At 44.5% G+C, this 18,681-nt stretch overlaps 1 protein-coding gene across 2 annotated transcripts in view; it reads right to left on the reverse strand.

Annotated features, from left to right (window-relative positions):
- Positions 1-18,681, reverse strand: part of taok1a (TAO kinase 1a) — a 240,037-nt gene that overhangs the window by 25,663 nt on the left and 195,693 nt on the right. For both annotated transcript variants that reach the window (XM_072469644.1, XM_072469645.1), the window contains exons 11-14: positions 16,435-16,602; positions 14,880-15,086; positions 11,887-12,021; positions 2,620-2,856 (exon numbers count right to left, since the gene is read on the reverse strand). In XM_072469644.1, coding sequence (XP_072325745.1) covers positions 2,620-2,856; positions 11,887-12,021; positions 14,880-15,086; positions 16,435-16,602 — 747 coding nt within the window. The remainder of the gene's footprint in view (positions 1-2,619; positions 2,857-11,886; positions 12,022-14,879; positions 15,087-16,434; positions 16,603-18,681) is intronic.

The following is an 18,681-nucleotide window of genomic DNA, read 5'->3' on the forward strand; positions in this document are numbered from 1 at the left end:
TTCCAACTTAAGATGGTATGTGGCTTGGAGGGGATCTTGGTGCTTCCATGCATCTGCTTCCCTTGTGGGTTTGTATGGTGCTGCCTAAGGAGCCTTGATGAGTTGCTGCAGTCCATCTTATAGATGGTACGCACGCTGCCTTTGTGGGTCAGTGGTGGAGGGAGTGAATGCTTGTGGGAGGGATGCCAATCAAGCGGTTTACTTTGTTCTGGATGGTGTTAAGCTTCTTTAGTACTGTTGAAACAGCACTCATCCAGGCAAGTGGGGAGTATTCCATCACACTCCTGACTTGTCTCTTGTAGGTGGTGGACAGGCTTTGGGGAGACAGGAAAAAGAGTTATTCACCACAAAATTCCTAGCCTCTGACCTGTCCTTATAGCCACAGTATTTAGTATTTATATGGCTAGTCCAGTTTAGTTTGTGGTCAATGGTAACCCCCAGGATGTTGATAGTGGGGATTCAGCGATGGTAATGCCATTGAATGCTATGGGGCGATTGTTTGATTCTCTCTTATTGGAAATGGTCATTGTCTGGCACTTGTGTGGTGCAAATGTTACTTGCCACCTGCCAGCCCAAGCCTGGATATCGTCCAGGTCTTGCTGTATTTGCACATGGACTGCTTCAGTGTCTGAGTCGTCACGAATGGTACTGAATATTGTGCAATCATCAGCAAACATCCCCAAATCTGATCTTATGTTGGAAGGAAGGTCATTGATGAAGCAGCTGAAGATGGTTGGGCAGAGGACACTACCCTGAGGAACTCCTGTAGTGATGGCCTTGGATTGAGATGACCGAGCTTCAACCATCTTCCTTTTTGCTAGGAGGTATGACTCCAACCAGTGGAGAGCTTTTCCCCGATTCCCATTGACTCTAGTTTTGCTAGGGCTCCCTGATGCCATACACAATCATATGTTGCCTTGATGTCAAGGGCAGTCACTCTCACCTCTGGAGTTCAGCTCTTTTGTCCATGTTTGAAACAAGGCTGTACTGAGATCAAGAACTGAGTGACCCAGGTGGAACTCAAATTGAGCATCCGTGAGCAGGTTATTGGTAGGTAAGTAAGCTTGATAGCACTGTTGATGACTCCTTCCATCACTTTACTGATGATTGAGAGTAGACTGATAAGGTTGTAGTTGGCTGGGTTAGATTTGTACTGCTTTCTGTGTACAGGACATACTTGGGCAAATTTCCACATTGTCAGGTAGGTGTCGGTGTTGTAGCTGTACTGAACAGCTTGGCTAGGGACGTGGCAAGATTTGGAGCACAAGTCTTCAGTACTATTGCCGGAATATTGCCTGGGCCCATAGCCTTTGCAGTATCCAGTGTCTTCAGCCATTTCCTGATATCACGTGGGGTGAATCGCATTGGCTGAAGGCTGACATCTGTGATGCTGGGGACCTCTGGAGGAGACCGAGATGGATCATCCACTGGGCACTTCTGGCTGAAGATTGTTGCAAATGCTTCAGCCTCGCCTTTTACACAGATGTGCTGGGCTCCTCCATCATTGAGGATGGGGATATTTGTGGAGCTTCCTCCTCCAGTGAGTTGTTTAATTGACTACCTCCATTCACAACTCATGTGGCAGGACTGCAGAGCTTGGATCTGATCTGTTGGTTGTGGGATCACTTAGCTCTGTCTATTACTTGCTACTTATGTTGTTTAGCATGCAAGTATCCTATGTTAGCTTCACTGGGCTGGCACCTCAATTTTCGGTACGCCTGGTGCTGGTCCTGGCATGCCCTCCTGCACTCTTCATTGGACCAGGGTTGATTTCCTGGCTTGTTGGCAATGGTAGAATGGGGGTATGTCAGATTATGAGGTTACAGATTGTGGCTGAGTGAAATTCTGCTGCTGCTGATGGCCCACAGCGCCTCATGGATGCCCAGTCTTGAGTTGCTAGATCTGTTCTGAATCTATCCCATTTAGCATGATGGTAGTGCTACGCAACACGATGGAACGTATCCTCAATGTGAAGACAGGACTTTGTCTCCACAATGAATGTGCGGTGGTCACTCCTACCGATAGTCATGGATAGCAAATGCATCTGCAGCAGGCAGATTGTTGAGGATGAGGTCAATAATGATTTTCCCTCTTGTTGGTTCCCTCCCCACAATCCCAGTCCCAGTCTAGCAGCTATGGCCTTTTGAACCCAGCCAGCTTAGTCTGTGGTGGATCTACCAAGCCACTCAGTGAGAGGTATTGAAGTACGCCACCCAGAGTACATTCTGCGCCCTTCCCACCCTCAGTGCTTCCTCCAAGTGGTGTTCAACAGAGGAGTACTGATTCAATCAACTGAGGTGGGACGGTACGTGGTATTCAGCAGGAGACTTCCTTGCCCATGTTTAACCTGGTGCCATGCCTCCCAATAAACAGGCTGACCATGTCAGCTTCAATTATTCAACTACAGCCAACATGAAAGTGCATGCAAAATCCCTTTTTCAGTAGCCAAATAGAAATGTAAAGCTACACTCAAGACACTGGTATATTAATAATTTTTCTCCAGGTCACAATATTAATCATACAGTACTATTAATCCACTTAATAGTGAAGTTAAACAAAACCTCCTCAATCAATAGAAACTCTGCACAAAGTTAGGAGATCAGAATTTAAGCAAGGTACCTCTTTTTCCATAATACCAAGATGTTTCTTAATAAGTTTCTCCATCTCTGCAGCAAAACTGTTGCGTTGTGTTTCCAGCTCCTTGTCAAGCCGAAGCCGATGTTCATCCATCTCTGCCTTTAACTTGTTTTCCAGTGCCATTAGCTGCTTCTGATGTTGGCGTCGCATACGTTTATAGCCAGACATCTGCTCCCGAAGCTCAGAATCTTGTTCATGTTCTTGGATTTGTCTTGTGACCTGAACAAAATGAAAATATAAGTGATGTACTAACTTAATAGCTACAAACCACGAACTAAAAAAATATTGTCAGATCCCTTCCTGTTTATTTCCTCTGTTCCCATTTCTTTGTTATTTTATTATTTTGGTCCGTGGACACATAATTGGAATGTGGCTTTCAGCAAAAGACTCAAAGTTGAAGCAGCCTGCTTGTCAGGACACTGCTTCCCAGGTTTTGTTTTTGGAAAGGAGAAGTCAAAATTCCTCGGCACGGAGTGATCTTAGGAACCTGGTTTGGAGGAAGTGGGAGCAATTGGTTAGCTGGCAACCAGTAGGTTGACCAGGGCCAGTGTTGTGCCTGACAACGATGAGTGATTGATTCCTGCGTGATGCTTTCTGAGAGAACTGGGAAGAGGAGTTTAGACCTCGGAAATGAAAGGAACGCTCCCTCCTGCTTGCTGAAGTGAAAGAACTGCTTTATTGTTCTGAAAGCAGAGTGCGCCCAGCACATCCTTTGCTGTGAACTTGGCATGGTCTGAGTCTGCAGAGAAGATAGACTACCTTGCCAGAGAAAACCATCTCAAGCCTTGAAGGAAAAAGTATCAAAACAAAAGCTGAACTCCAGAAAGATGCTAAATAGAAGTCATCCCAGTGCATCAAAGATCCTATCCTTTTATTTTTATTAATATTTTCTTTCCCTTTCCACCACCCTTTCCCCACTGTATTGTTTGTCTATGTGTGTGTGTATCGAGTGGGGTAGTTAAGAAGGGGGGGTTGAGAAAGAGGTTTTAGAGAATCAGTCACATTCTCTGTCTGTCTGTTTAATTATAATACTGCACATAATTAAAAGTTATTGTGTTAAAGTTACAAACTTGGTGACTGCAGTTTATTGGGATCAACCAAGGCCCTCGGGCATTTTAAATAAAATATTATTTCACCTGTGTTGAGACTCCAGTCAAGTGGGGCTGGAATTGACTGTGCACTAGCCTAGGGTGTCATGACAATATAAGCTCAAACTGTCCACTGAAAATTCTTGATTACAAAATCTGCAAAGACACTATCTGCAGCAAAATCTGCAACTGCAGCAACCAATATTTTAGACAAATCTAAGGTACATGCAGAATTGGAGAGAGCCTTCAGTAACTATCTTAAACTATGATATCTGAACACAGATCATTCAGTTATCCTTTACGCTAATAGGAGCACTTTGCAACTTTGTTGCATTTAATGTCAAATTCCTCAGACACATATAAGATACGTTCAAAGAAACTTTCACGGACTTCCGATGACGGTGATGTGCTGAGCAGTCGCACATCAGGTGGCTCTCCTCCAGAATACAATCAACTAGACACTTTTAGTCGAATATAGCCCGAGAATTTAGACTTATTTCACCCACATGAAAGAAAGGGAGAGAATAGGTACAACATGCCAGCGAATGGAAGCTCAAGAAGCCACAGAGAAGGTAGGAGCAGAGGAAAAGGCCAAAAGCAGCAGCTGAGCAAGTCGGCAGACACACGAGGCGAGGAATCCCTGGCGAGGGAGACTGCCGGAGAGAGGGAGACCGTCGGAGAGAGGGAGACCAACGACCTGAATAACGGTCCCCCCCCCCCCAAAACCTCTGGAAAAAACGTCCATAATTCACAGAATGTACAGTGCAGAAGGACGCCATTCGGCCCATCGAGTCTGCACGGCCCTTGGAAAGAGCACCCTAGCTAAGCCCACACCTCCACCCTATCCCCATAACCCAGTAAGCCCACTTAACCTTTTCGGACACCAAGGGCAATTTAGCATGGCCAATCCACCAAACCTGCACATCTTTGGACTGTGGGAGAAAACCAGAGCACCCGGAGGAAACACACGCAGACACGGAGAGAACGTGCAGACTCCACACAGACAGTGACCCAAGCTGGGAATCAAACCTGGGACCCTGGAGCTGTGAAGCAATTGTACTAACCACTGTACTACCGTGCCGCCCCCACTGTGCTACCATGCCGACAGGGTTGTTGTTCTGTAGGCCTAAATTGAAAGGTGGGTGGCAACCCAGGGGAGCCTGGAGGGGAAGGTTGAGGGGAAGGTCACAGACAAAGAGAATCGTCCCGGCGCTAAAATATCAGGATTGTGGGACTACCAGAGGGGATCGGTGGCAGGAAACCGACAGTCAATGTCGCCCAGATGCTGGGAAACCTAGTCGGGAGGGACAGCTTCCCCATGCCACCGCATATCGACAGGGCACACAGATCACTCCGACCAAAGCCCAAAGCAGGGAAACAGCCAAGTGCAATAATTGCCAAAGTACATAGATATCAGAATCGGGAGACGATCCTACAATGGGCAAGGCAGATGAAGGAGAGCAGCTGGGAAGGACAAAGAATACAAGTAAACCAGGACATTGGGGCAGGCCTGGCAAAGTGCAGGGCAGAGTTTAACCAGGCGAAATCGGCCCTGTACAAAAACGGAGTGAAATTTGGAATGCTGTTCCCAGCCAGGCTCTGGGTCACGTTCCAAAACAATGAACAGTAGTTCAACACCCGGCAGAGGCGGACGGGTTCGTACACATGAACGGCCTGGACATGTGGCAGACAAGGTAGCGTTGAGAATGAAGCAGAGGAGGAAAAGGAAAAAAAAGAACTGTGATGGACACACCCTATGCATGCGTTGGAACAGAAATATCAGACCGCAGGGAAGGGCGAGGGCTGCGGAACGCCGGAGAGGTGAAGAGGAGACAGAGGGAACAGCTATCGAGTGGGCACAAGAAAGGGGTAAAACCAGCCTCAGGAGGGGGACCACCACACTAGCGGGAAAAGCTAGAGCTCAGAAGCACAAAAGCAAGGGGGCAGCGGCGCACCTCAAAGCAGGGAGGGAGTGTCTGATGGTGGTGGGGAGAGAGAGAGAGAGAGAGAGAGAGAGAGAGAGAGAGAACCACTGGGGCAGGGATAGGGAATGTAAGAGGGGAGATAAGGAGGAGCGGGACACGAGGGAGGAAGTGGGATCACAAGGGAAATACAAGGATAAGAAAGGAATGGGTTTCAGATTGGATTCAGCAGGTAAGGTGCAGTATGAGGGAACAAGATGGCACTGCAAGCAGCCACTTTGGAGGGTCCCTAAACAAAGGGAAACCCCGGAGTGCAGGTCAGTATCCATGTGGCATACACACAGTTGGTGGCCATGTTGTGTGCCCCCTGGACAATAATAATAATCTTTATTATTAAAAACAAAGGGAAACCCTGGAACACAGGGGGCCGGGCCTCTTGGTGAGAACGATGACTGCGGCCATTTTGGATGGCCCCTAAAATGGAAACCCCGGAGGGCAAGGCGCATCCACTAGGTAAGTATTACCCAGGTGATAAGGAATTCTCACTCTTCTCACCAGTACTAGGTATATACCCATATCGACTTCTTTGCAGTGGGGAGATCGGTGCTTCCAGAAATAGTAAGAGTGAATACTCTGCGATAGTCATCTCCGACTACACTTCACATTACATGGATGTGAGGTTCGAGATGGGCCGTTCCCAATGCCCCGCATGGAGTTGGCCGACAAGGTCTTCTACCAGAAAACATCACAGGCCATAGGCCAGTACATCATTAATAACCAGAATGGGGAAGTCTCAACTCCCCGTTCTGGGAGGCACTGAAGGCCTCCTGAAGGGGAGAGATTACAGCCTACAAGGCTCAAAGAGACAGGGAAGAGGGTGGCGAGGCAACAACTGATCAACTCCATCCTGGAGGTCGACAGAAGATACTCCAAGGCCCCGACCTTGGAGCTTCTGGCAGAGAGAAAAAACTACAAATGGACACAGGAAGGTAGTGCATCAACTCCACCAGACACGGGGTTCTTTTGTGAACATGGAGAGAAGGCTAGCCGCCTATTGGCTCACCAGCTGAGAAAGCAGGCAGCCAAGAGAGAAATAGCTCAGGTAAAAGACAACTGAGGTGGATTGGTAACTGAGCCAAAAAAGGTCAACCAAGCATTTGAGGCCTTCTACCGGAGACTGTACACCTCCGAGTCCCCCAACGTGGATGCAGGGATGAAACAATTCCTTGATGGACTGGGCCAGTCGTGGGGGACGATAGACAAAGGGAGCTGGAAGCATCAATAGGACTGGGAGAGGTCATGGAAAGCATTGACTCCATGCAGGTGGGGAAGGAGCCAGGAGCAGATGGGTTCCCATCAGACTTCTATAAAATAATTGCACCAGCTCTTACTCTGCATCTATGGGAGATGTTCGCAGACTTGCTAGCAAGGTGCACTTTGCTTCCTACGCTAACACAGGCCACCATATCGCTGATACCCAAAAAAGACAAAGATCTGGCGGAATGCGGACCATATAGACCCATTTCATTGATTAATGTAGATGCAAAAATACTCTTGAATGCCCTGGCCAAGAGTCTGGAGAACTGCGAACCAGAAGTGGGCGCAGAGGACCAGATGGGCTTTGTCGAGGGTAGATAGTGTTTTTGTTTTTTTTATAAAATAAATTTAGAGTGCCCAATTCATTTTTCCAATTAAGGGGCAATTTAGCATGTTCAATTCACCTACCTTGCACATCTTTGGGTTGTGGGGGCGAAACCCACGCAAACACGGGGAGAATGTGCAAACTCCCCACAGACAGTGACCCAGAGCCGGGATCGAACCTGGGACCTCGGCGCCGTGAGAGAGGGTAGATAGAGTTGAATGGAAGTACCCGAGAAGTACCTGAGCAGTTTGGGCTAGGGACGGGGTTCACCTCATGGGTGAAGCTCCTGTACAACACTCCCAAGGCGAGCGGTCGGGCCAACACTACTAGCTCTGAAAATTTCCAGTTGCACAGAGGCATCAGGCAGGGATGCCCGTTGTCCCCACTCCTGTTCGTCCTGGCAATTGAACCCCTGGTGATCGCTCTGCAAGACGCTGGAAGGGTATCCGAAGAGGATACAGAGAGCACAGAGTCTCACTCTATGCAGATCACCTGCTCCTCTACATCTTGGACCCACAGAATGGCGTGGGGGGGGGGGGAGGGGGAGAACAAAAAGTGAGGGAGAGAGAGTGAGGAGAGAGAGAGAGAGAGAGAGAGAGAGAGAGAGAGAGAGAGAGAGAGAGAGAGAGTGAAAGAGAGGGAGATAGTATAAGAGGGAGGGTGAGAGGGAGAGTAAGAATCCAAGAATCCCCAAGTAAACACTGCAGAGGAGAAGAAGCATGGGAGGCCTGGCCCTTCTGAATTTGCAATACTACCACTGGGAAGCCCAAGGTGATGTGATGGGTAAGGGAATCGAGTAGGAAGGGGTGAAGATGGAAGAGTCCTCCTACACGGAAACGACCCTCAAAGCCTTAGCCACAACAGCGCTCCCACCCCCTCCGGCAAAGTGCAAAGTACACGTCCAGCCCAGTGGCGGTAGCAACGCTAAAAACCTGCATCCAGATGTCGGCTTAAACGAGGTGTCCATTATGGCCCCCATATGCAGTAACCAAAAGTTCCCACCAGCCATGCTAGACGCTATCTTTAAGAGGTGGAAATAGGACGGGGGGAGGGGGGGGAAAACGACACGCTAGTGATTAGGGACTTCTACACGGGGGACAGACTTGCAACCTTGGACGAGCTGATGGAGAGACTGGAGCTACTGAACGGACAGGAGCTCCGACGTTTACAAATCAAACATTTTCTTCACAAGACGACGAGGTGCCCTTGCGCCCAGAGAGACACAATTCTGGAAGAAATGCTGGACGTGGACAGTATGGAGAAAGGGAACTGTGGGGACATATATAGATGACTTTTAGAAAGGGCGAGAATACCACTAGACTGAGCAAGACAGAAATGGAAAAACAAACTAGGGATGGAAGTAGGGTGGAGATTCTGGAGCGAAGCACTAAGTAGGGTTAACTCCACCTCCTCCTGCACAAGGCTAAGCCTCAGGCAGTTTAAAGTGGTGCACAGAGCGCACCTAACCAGAACCCGAATGTGCAGGTTCTTCCCGGAGGTGGAGAGCAAATGTGAACAATGCTAGGGAAGCCCGTCCAACCACACCCACATGTTCTGGGCCTGCCCCACACTTGTCGGGCTCTGGACAGCCATCTTCGAGGCGATGTCCAAGGTGGGGGTGAGGGCGGAGCTGTGCCCAAGAGTGGCAGTCTTCGGGGTATTGGACCAGCCAGAACTTCATATGGGAAAGAGGACTGATGCCCTTGCTTCCTTAATCGCCCGCCGGAGAATCCTGCTCGGTTGGCGATCAACAGCATCACCCACCGGTGCGGACTGGTTGATAGATCTGTCGTAATTTCTCCATCAGAAGATCAAATACACCATCCGAAGGGTCGGACGAAGGCTCCCACAAAGTGTGCGGGCTATTCATTAGCCTGTTCCAAGGTCTGTTCGAAGCCAAGAGCGGATAGGAAGGGAAGGGGTCAGGGGAACCAATGGGAGCCAACAGGACCATACAAAGCAGACAGGAGGAACGCAGGGAAATACCAGGAGGTTACACAGGGAATGAGTGTAGAGGGGGCCAAAGGACCCCCCACAAAGCCATAGAGCCAACAAGAACAACAAAACAAAAGATAGACTTTCACATCTATGACGGAAGACAGGACCCAAGACGGAGCCGGAATAACAGAAAGGGGGGGGGGTAAAGAGAAAAGTAGTTTCACAGGATGGACAGACTAATGTGCACACTGAAAGCACAAGATTTTTTTTACTGGAAACAAACTGGTCAACTGCCTTGAATGTCGAAAGACGGTTTTCCAAGCTATATTGAAAATCTTAGGTCAGTGCAAATTTCTTGTCCACAAACCTTATGTGCTGTTATCAGGTGTATGTCACACTTTTGTGTCACAATTTCTATTATGAAAGCTTATGTCAACATTTTGTAGTGGGCAAAAATACGGACTGCTCTGGCGTTGGTGTTACCCCAATTATTTCAAAATTATTTCTGAAAATTATTTTTCATCCATGATTTTTTTTTACCAACTCAAATTTCTAAATTCTTATGTTTAAATAAAAAAAATGTTTATCTCACAGTAATATGATTTCTTTTACCCACTGCCTTGTTTTTCAATGCTTTGTTTTTAGAGGAAGGATTGAAAATCGCTTATTGTCACAAGTAGGCTTCAAATGAAGTTACTGTGAAAAACCCCTAGTCGCCACATTCCGGTGCCTGTTCGGGGAGGCTGATACGGGAATTGAACCGTGGTGCTGGCCTGCCTTGGTCTGGTTTCAAAGCCAGCAATTTAGCCCTGTGCTAAACAGCCCCTGTTTCAGACTATCCCAAAAGCCTGGGCTTGGAATTCATACCTTTGTCCAGAGTAGTCTCACTTCGAGCTAAATTCGGATTGTGCAGTCTAAGGAAGCAGAGGTTATCTAATTTATAAGGAACATTAATACCGCTGAGTCAGGTATATGGAGGAATAGCCTTTAGCATCTGGCAATTTTGTTTCGACGATTTATAAAAAATTATTTTGAATAAAAGCCAGAGAACAAACTTGAAAAGCCTTTGAGTCAGATTAATTTTCTTTTGAAAAGGAGGCGCTACATGTAGAGATGTGGTTATCCGTCTATTTTGCATTTGTTTTGTTTTCTATAAACTTTGCAAAGTCAAGAGGGAGACATACAACAGGATCAAAGAGAGACAGATAAAGAGTGTGCCTTTCTTTGTGTAATGTTACTCCAATCCTCAAAGCTGATATTTTCAAGTGGGCTAAATAATATCAACTGTGCTTTGTTCAGTTAAAAGAGATCCAATATAATGGCTTACTTCCATGAGACAGAATTGCACCCAAACAAAAGGAAGGGTGGGGAGAAGATACAATTATTCTCTTTATTCTAATTTGAGTTATTCTTTTAATAAACAACTTGAATTTTGAAAGCAGGCCCGTTTGAGAAAGTTAGAAAGGGAAGCCAGGAGGGGTTGAGGGATGGAAAGTGGTTACGGTGAGGAAGCCTCAGACCACTCATCTTAACTTGCAGGTAGAGAGTGACATGAAGCGGCTAGGGAGAGGCAATGAATGGATAGTTAAAGTGAACCGAATAAAGCAGAGCAAAGGGAGACAGGGCATGCCTGGAAATGCAGGGGTGAGTAGGTAGTTTCAGTTGAAAGAGCTAGGACAGTGATGAAAATAAGTGGAGGGAAGGAAAGTTGTGGCAGCAGAGAACATGAAGGGTTGAGAAGGTGAGGTGAAAATGAATGACTGGAGAGGGTGAGGGAAGGGAGTTGTTTTGGAAAACATTCTCCTTGCAACCTCCCTCCCCCCAAAAATTTAGTTGATCGTTATTGCTGGATTCACTCCCCAGCATTCCACTCAGCTAAAGAGCAAGAAGAAAAAGGAAGAGTGAAGACAGAGAGCAAGAACCAAAATTGGAAAGATAAGGATAGCAGTGAAGACAAAAATGAGGACTGAATTGCAGTTGGAAGCAGTGATCATATTGGGCTCAGCTCGCAAAATTTGCTTTATCTGAAAAAGTCTGCACGTGTTGACTCTTCATGTGCAGTGTCATGGGAGCTGTGTATTATTAAAACACTGCACACTTTTCCAGCTGCCTGCATGTGTCGCTGTTAAGTCACATTATTTTTTTACTTTCCATATAATATTAAAACTGCCTAGAATGGAAATCCGGCAACATGTAGTTTTGGGTGATGACCAGTAGATGGTGGAGTGGAGTGAGTTTCTGAAACCTCTTCACAACGTATTCATATCTCAAAGAAATTATGTTCATTAAATGGGCAATTTACCAGAGGTCTAAGGATTGTAAACCTGTTCATTAAGAAATCATACTTTCCAAAGTGAAGGAAATACCACTTTCCAGTTTGCAAATCAGAGAACATTCCCTTTATTCCTGTGCTGTCTCAGAACCCTCAACCATTTACCACTCCATTACACAAGCTTACCTCCATTCTCATTTTTGCAAATAATCTCCATGTGGAAAATTATTAATTAACTTCTTGAAGTTCACATAGGCAACATTCACCGACATTCTCCCTCCAAAACGTGAACAAACGTCTCAAAAAAATTCAACAACTTCAGCACTCCAATACTTTCCACGGGAGGAACTCAAATGCCATGGTCAGCTTTTAAACAAAATTACTCACCAAAGAAGCTGTACGTATTGTGGCAAAATGTTCTCGATTTCGGTAGTGTGATTTATGGCGTGAAACTGGAGGTGGTGACTGGGGTTCTGAGCCCCTAGGTCTGTGGTCAACTTCGTCACCGTAGTGATCGTGATCCTGGTAAGTATAGTGTGAAAAATAAGTGGTCAAATACAACTGTAAAAGTATGTCTTATTTGTAAATTGTTTTCAATTGCCAAATCTATTCACTGTGGGTACACCCCTGTCTCTTTGTGACCACATCACCTGTACTTCCCAGTCTGGACCAATCAGCACAAAATAAACTACACACCTGTGCATGTGCTAATGGAAAGGACAAGCAAATAAAGACATGCTGTACTTAAGGGACTTCTGTTACACGCAGAGCGTTCAAAACTGAGAGAGGAAGCCCAAACATTTTCCTATACATAGCCTGTGGAATTGCTCTTACAGGGCTGCCTTCTACTGAACCTTGGAGGAAGGATATATTTTTTTTAATGTGCTAAAATGAACTTAAAACTTTTATCAGCCAACAGGTGGTGGAATCTTATGCTGTCATAAGGCTCCAAAGGCCAGTCACAGCAAAGCTCCAACTCCATTTAGGATGTACTCTCTAGCAAAGTGTATGGAGTTAACTTCCTGTGTAGAGGTCCAGCCTTGCCACTTATGCATTCCAATTAAAAGGAACCAGAAAAGCAACTTCCATGCTTATAACTTACACCAGCTTTCACAATAATTTGCATTGCTAAACTTTAAAATATTCTATCTCAACAAATATTCGATTCCGGTCTTGGGTGACGGTGTGTGTCGAGTTGCATTTCTCTCAGTGTCTGCAGGGGTTTACATCGGGTGCTCCAGTTTCCTCCCACAGTCTGAAGATGTGCAGGTTAGGTGGACTGGCCATGATTAATGGGAATGGGGATGGATAGGATGATGGAGTGGGCCTAGGTAGAGTGGTCTTTCAGAGAGTCTGCACAAACTCGATGGGCCTAAAGTCCTCCTCCTGCACGGCGAGGGTCGGTTCAGGCTCAATGTGCCCAATGGCCTCCTTTTGCATTGTAGGAATTCTGTGATACGCAAAAAAAAAGGAACCTGGTGGGGAGGGCAAGGGCAGGATTTTCAAAGGACAAATCAGTGAATCCAAACAGTCTGGTGCACGTTGCTCAACTGTCAAGATTCATTGCCGGGACATCTGAAAGTTTCTTAATTGTTTAAAACTCTCATATTATGGGCCAAATTGCACTGGTTTGTGCGCGGTACCTTTTTCTTGCATGGCCACCTTCACCCGCATTAACACTGCTGGCCCTCCGAGGAGCTACTTGCTTTATTTGGCAGCAGTGACGGGCCCCATCATGGCTGCCATCCGCTATTGCCACTGGCGATAAGAAGGCAGCTCCCGTCTCCAGGAGGCGTGTGGCACCGTTAATTGGATGCCTATCTAGTCTCTTGCCCATTATGGAATTTATATTTAACAATTAGGGTGCATGAGTGATTCAGTTGAGGTGTGGGGTTGAAGCCAGATGTCAGGGGAGGCAATGGCATAGTGGTAATGCTGCTGGACTAGTAATCCAGAGATCCAGGGTAATGCTCTGGGGTCCTGGGTTCAAATCCCACCATGGCAGTTGGCGAATTTGAATTTAGCAAAAATCTGGAATTAAAAGTTGCTTGTTGTAAAAACCCATTAATGTCCTTTCGGGATGGAAATAGCCTTGGAAGCCACTCATGTAATGATGGGCAATAAATGCTGGCTCATGAATGAACTAAAAAAACCTTCAGAGAAAGAATTCTCCAAATGCGAAAGAGAACTGAGCAGCAGACTGTAAAAAAAATTTTTTTTATGAGTATCCAATTATTTTTTTCCAATTAAGGGCGGCCAAACCACCTAATCTGCACATCTATGGGGGTGAAACCCATGCAGACATGGGGAGAATGTGCAAACTCCACACAGACAAGCAGCAGACTTAATTGGAGTTTTTTGTATGGGTAATATCTATAATTAGACAAAGAACATTTTTCACTTGTTGACTTAGTAATGCAGAAAATTATGGTGGGATTTGAAGTTACGACATCGAGGTTGGTTTTGCATATTACAAACAAACTCTCATCACCCTCATAAATCAGATGAAGACAGGCTGTTCAACAAAATGTTAAATACTCCAGGTACAGTCTTACAGGTAATGTCAAATTAGTTACCCATCCCACTGCATTCTGTTCACTGGTTAAATAAATTTAGAGTGCCTAATTCTTTTTTTCAATTTAGGGGCAATTTAGCATGGCCAACCCACCTGCCCTACACATCTTTGGGTTGTGGCGGTGAGACCCACACAGACACAGGGAGAATGTCCAAACTCCACATGGATAGTGACCCAGGGCCGGGATCGAACCCAGGTCCTTGTCGCTATGAGGCAGCAGTGCTAAGCACTGCGTCACCGTGCCGCCCTTGCATTCTGTTCACTGAATGAATAACAATTAGCGATACATTATGTTACACAATTTACTACCATCTCTTGATGAAACGAACAACTGGCTAAACTGGGTTCACATTTTGAAATTATGCATAAAAGCGCAAGGATATATCACTTTACTGTCGTGCACACAGACATATGAAGATGCAGCTTTGGTAAAAGAAAGCCGTGGTTCAAAATGGCACATGGGATCACATAACCAAAATATAGTACATATCAGAAAAGATTAATGTCTGGTAATTTTTCCCTTCCCGATGGGATATCATTAATTCCTATTTATATACGGAAGTTAATTGAAAGAAACATTTCTACAAAATCAACTACCACATATTTTGGAAACAGTTTTAAACTTGCTTATCAAAAAGATTTTCAATATTCCAGATATTTGCAGAAATATACGAACTAGGATTTTTTAATGTCATCAACAAACCTAGTTACCACTGCACCTAATATCAAGGCTATGCAGTACATTATATTTACATGCATTCTAAATTAAGTAAATGAAGGGAGAAGAGCATCAAGAGAAACTTACTGGCTTTAGGTGGATAACAGAGCTATTTGACATCACTGTATGATCTCCCTCCTGCATCATGGCAATCTCACTATTATCATCAGAAGCATCTGGAAGACTATTGACACTACTGCTTTGGCTACTAGCACTGATAGACATGCTTGGTATAGATTGATTGCTGCCCACGCTGTTAACAGTGCCTGTCCTACCAACACTGTGTTCTGGCTCCTTTCAAGTAGAACAAAAAACATTAGAACACAATAACCATTATTGTCTTAAGATGGTATTTAATGAGTTCATAACATACTAAAGAGAATAATAAAACTATGGGCGCAATTCTACCACTGCGTTGCGCCAGTGCAATCCCGCGCACTGGATGCATCGCAGGTGGTGCCCAAATCGGGCTTCGCATTAGGCGCAAAACCTCACGAGTCATACGACTTGTAGCACGATCTGGATCACGCCCTCTATGGGCTCATTTAAATATGTGCGGCCTACTTGAGGCCATATTCAGCCGGTATTGGGGAGTCACCAACGAGGCCTCACCCGGATGCTGATTAGGCCTCCACAAGCGGAGACCAGGCATGATGGCCACTGGGTGCCTTGGTGGCCCCGGGTGGTCTGGGATAGAATATGCAGTACTCTGGCACTCTCTCGGCACCCAGGCAACCTGGCAGTGCCAACCTGGGTGCCCGGTTGACGCTGCCAGGAGTACGGCTCAGGTGTAATGCTGGTAGTGCCAGGGTGCCCAGATGGCACAGCCACAAGTCAGGGCCCGAGGGGGCCATGCCCATGATAGAGGAGAGAGGGAGTGAAGAGGATTATGAAGGTTGGTGGGAGATGTGTGAAGGTTGGGGGGTGCTGAAAGGGGCGGAACTCAGAGGGGAGGTAATGCCCATGGGGGTGGCATTGCCTGTGTGTGGGGCTGTGTGGAGGACCCTCAAGCTTATTTAGAGATTGGGGCACCCTTCAAAATGGTACCCCGATCTCAAAGGAGCCAGTCTCGCCAGTGAGTTCAGCTCCCCATTGCTGGAAAAAGTTTCCAAGTGTGGGCTACATTAGGGAGAAACACCCCAAGGCCCCAAAAAATGATTACGTGTGGGTGACTCCAGGTCTGGATCTCACCCAAAAAGCTGGTTGGAAACACCGCGCTAAATTTGACACTTGAAAATATTTTGGTTGAGTCGCACTCTGTATCTGTGACAAAGCAATCCTTTTTTGTTAAATACAAGTAATTTACATTAGCTAGAAACATTCAATATTTGTTGAAATAAATTAAATCTGAAGCCATGTGCTTTTCTTTCTGTAACTTTGCAAAGTAAAACAAATCCAAAGGACAATTCCACAATCTAGAATTGAAGTAGCACTAATTTAATGTATATTTAAAAGTATTCAGATTAATACCATCAACAGCCTTCTAGTCTTTGTGAACTAAAATAAAAAGGTATTAGAATTGCAAAAAGAAATCAAGGAAATAAATTACTTAGTTTCCTCAAGTTAAGATGCTGAAGTTCTGTTCACATTAGTGAGCCATTCAAACTAAAATACTAATTAAGATCACAGACAGCTTTCCTACCTCCTCTTCCTCTTGGACCTCGACTGCAGGCCCATTGTGCGCTTCCTGAAAAAGGATTTTCTTCATTTTTCTATACTGGAGGTTATCGAGCTCTCTGACGGCATCTTTCGTCCTCTGGATCAAATCTATTAACACTGTTTCGGGGCGCTCTCTAACAACAAAAGCGTGCTGCAGATTGAATAAATGAGGCGAATTACAAAGAATGGCACAAACTGAAAAGTTTTACAATCCTTTCAAATACAATTAGCCATTTTTTCCATGATACATGTTTTTTTGTGTTTAAAGCAAAACAAACAGAAGAAATTTTAAAGAATGAACCTATCCAATAATTTCAGAATTGAAATCCGGGAGCATGTCTTTATAATATATACATTTTATATATACATATGCCAATTGGAAGAATACTCCAATAAAGACCAGGAATAGCATTATTCCAAAAATGTTTTAATTTGTTCTCAGACTTTTACAAAGTTCTACTCCCTTTGACTTCAGCTTTCCCCGGTTTGGCAGGATTGGAACAACTGCCTCGCCTCCAAACCCTCATTTGCTGTCAGGATTGAGACGTTCCTGATAACACTTCATTCCCCTACAAGATGACCCCTCAAGCTGTGCTTCCTGTTGCTTGTGCTGTTTACAGCTTTCTCCACAGGCAATGAAACTACTTGGTTTGATTTCCCTTTTTTTTAAATAGAAGATACTTAAACTGAACTGAGGTATTATTTATTACATCAAAGAAAAACTAGGAATTAAAAAATACAGACTTAAAAAAAAACTAAAGTTTATTTACTATTAATTGTATTATAATTCAGAGTGTTATTTTTATGGAATAGCTAAACAGGTTTGTAAAAACTGCTTTGGTTCAGTTACTTTCACAAAAAAAGTAGAATACTGAGCTAAGAAAACAAAGTGCATTCTCATAGGGTGTATTACTTTCTGCACCAAAACATACAATTATTATTAATTTAAGCAAATAAATACTTTGGGTGGGATTCCCCCGCGTGTTTCTCGATGGTGGCAGGATTCAATACTCCTGACGCTTGTCAATGGGATTTCCCATTGCAACCGCTCGGGGGTATGCTGACGGCGGGAACAGGGAATTCCAATAGTCGGAGAATTCAGGCTATTAAGACTTGGCAGCTTATTCCAATTTTGAACAGAAAACAATTTACTGCATTAAGAATAGGAAGTTAATATTGTAAAAGCCAACAATACAAATTCAGCACTGATGAGGAATTGAAAGTTGCCAGAATTATTTGCTAACATTTTGCATCAGGTGACAAGGAATTGACAGTATCCCTCATGAATTTAATTGATGCGAGCTCCATTTGAATTTCTCCATTATACAGAGGGTTTTACCGTACATACATGAAGAACAACTATACCATGAACAACAAATGTATAAACAAATAATCCATTCTTAATACAGTAATCTTTGCGTTATCTGGCACTCTACCAACCAGAATTCCCAACTAACTGGAATTTTTGATGTTCCCGTAATATGAATCACCATTTTGCCAACCAGAAGCAATTACATTGCTATCCGGAGGCCCTACCCATAAACTGTATTATTTTATATTTTGTTTTAATGTACCACTGAAGATTAGAAGTAAAAACAATACGGCTCAATACTTCCTGAGTACTTGCATATGAGTTCATGGTATAAGTATTGTGCTGCATTCCATTGGCAAATGGGACTCTCCATTAACCAATATTTTTGATTAACCAGCACCACCTATTCTCTAAGTACGCCGGATGATAAAGATTTTACTGTAATTAAAAATTACAATGATAAATCTGCAAATCTCATCAATCTTTCACTTCTTTCAGTTTAGTAGTTTTTAAAAAAAATATATACTTAATTCAATAAAACAATCTGAATCCACTTACTTTGTGAGACATTAAACATGAAACTCTGCCATTCTCAGTGTGACATATTTATTCTCACTTTTGGAATTAACCTTTCATTTAACTCTGGTGGCCTTTTTCCTGTTGTCAGTGCAAAACTTTTATTTACTTGTTCTTTAAGCTGCTTCTTACACAAAATGTCAGATAAAGCATTTGAAAAGATTAACTACTCGAAGAGAGAATGACAGTGACAGAAGATAAAAGCAAAACATTGGTTAAAAAAGTGTGAAGAAATCAAGTTATGAAGAAAATCAAATGTGGATCAAAGAATCAGGTGATCTAGATACAGCTGAGAAAACTTGACACCTGTTTTGGAACCAAAGTTAACTGGTTTAGCAATCT

Source organism: Scyliorhinus torazame, chromosome 12 (genome assembly GCF_047496885.1).
Source record: "Scyliorhinus torazame isolate Kashiwa2021f chromosome 12, sScyTor2.1, whole genome shotgun sequence".
Taxonomy (NCBI): Eukaryota; Metazoa; Chordata; class Chondrichthyes; order Carcharhiniformes; family Scyliorhinidae; genus Scyliorhinus; species Scyliorhinus torazame.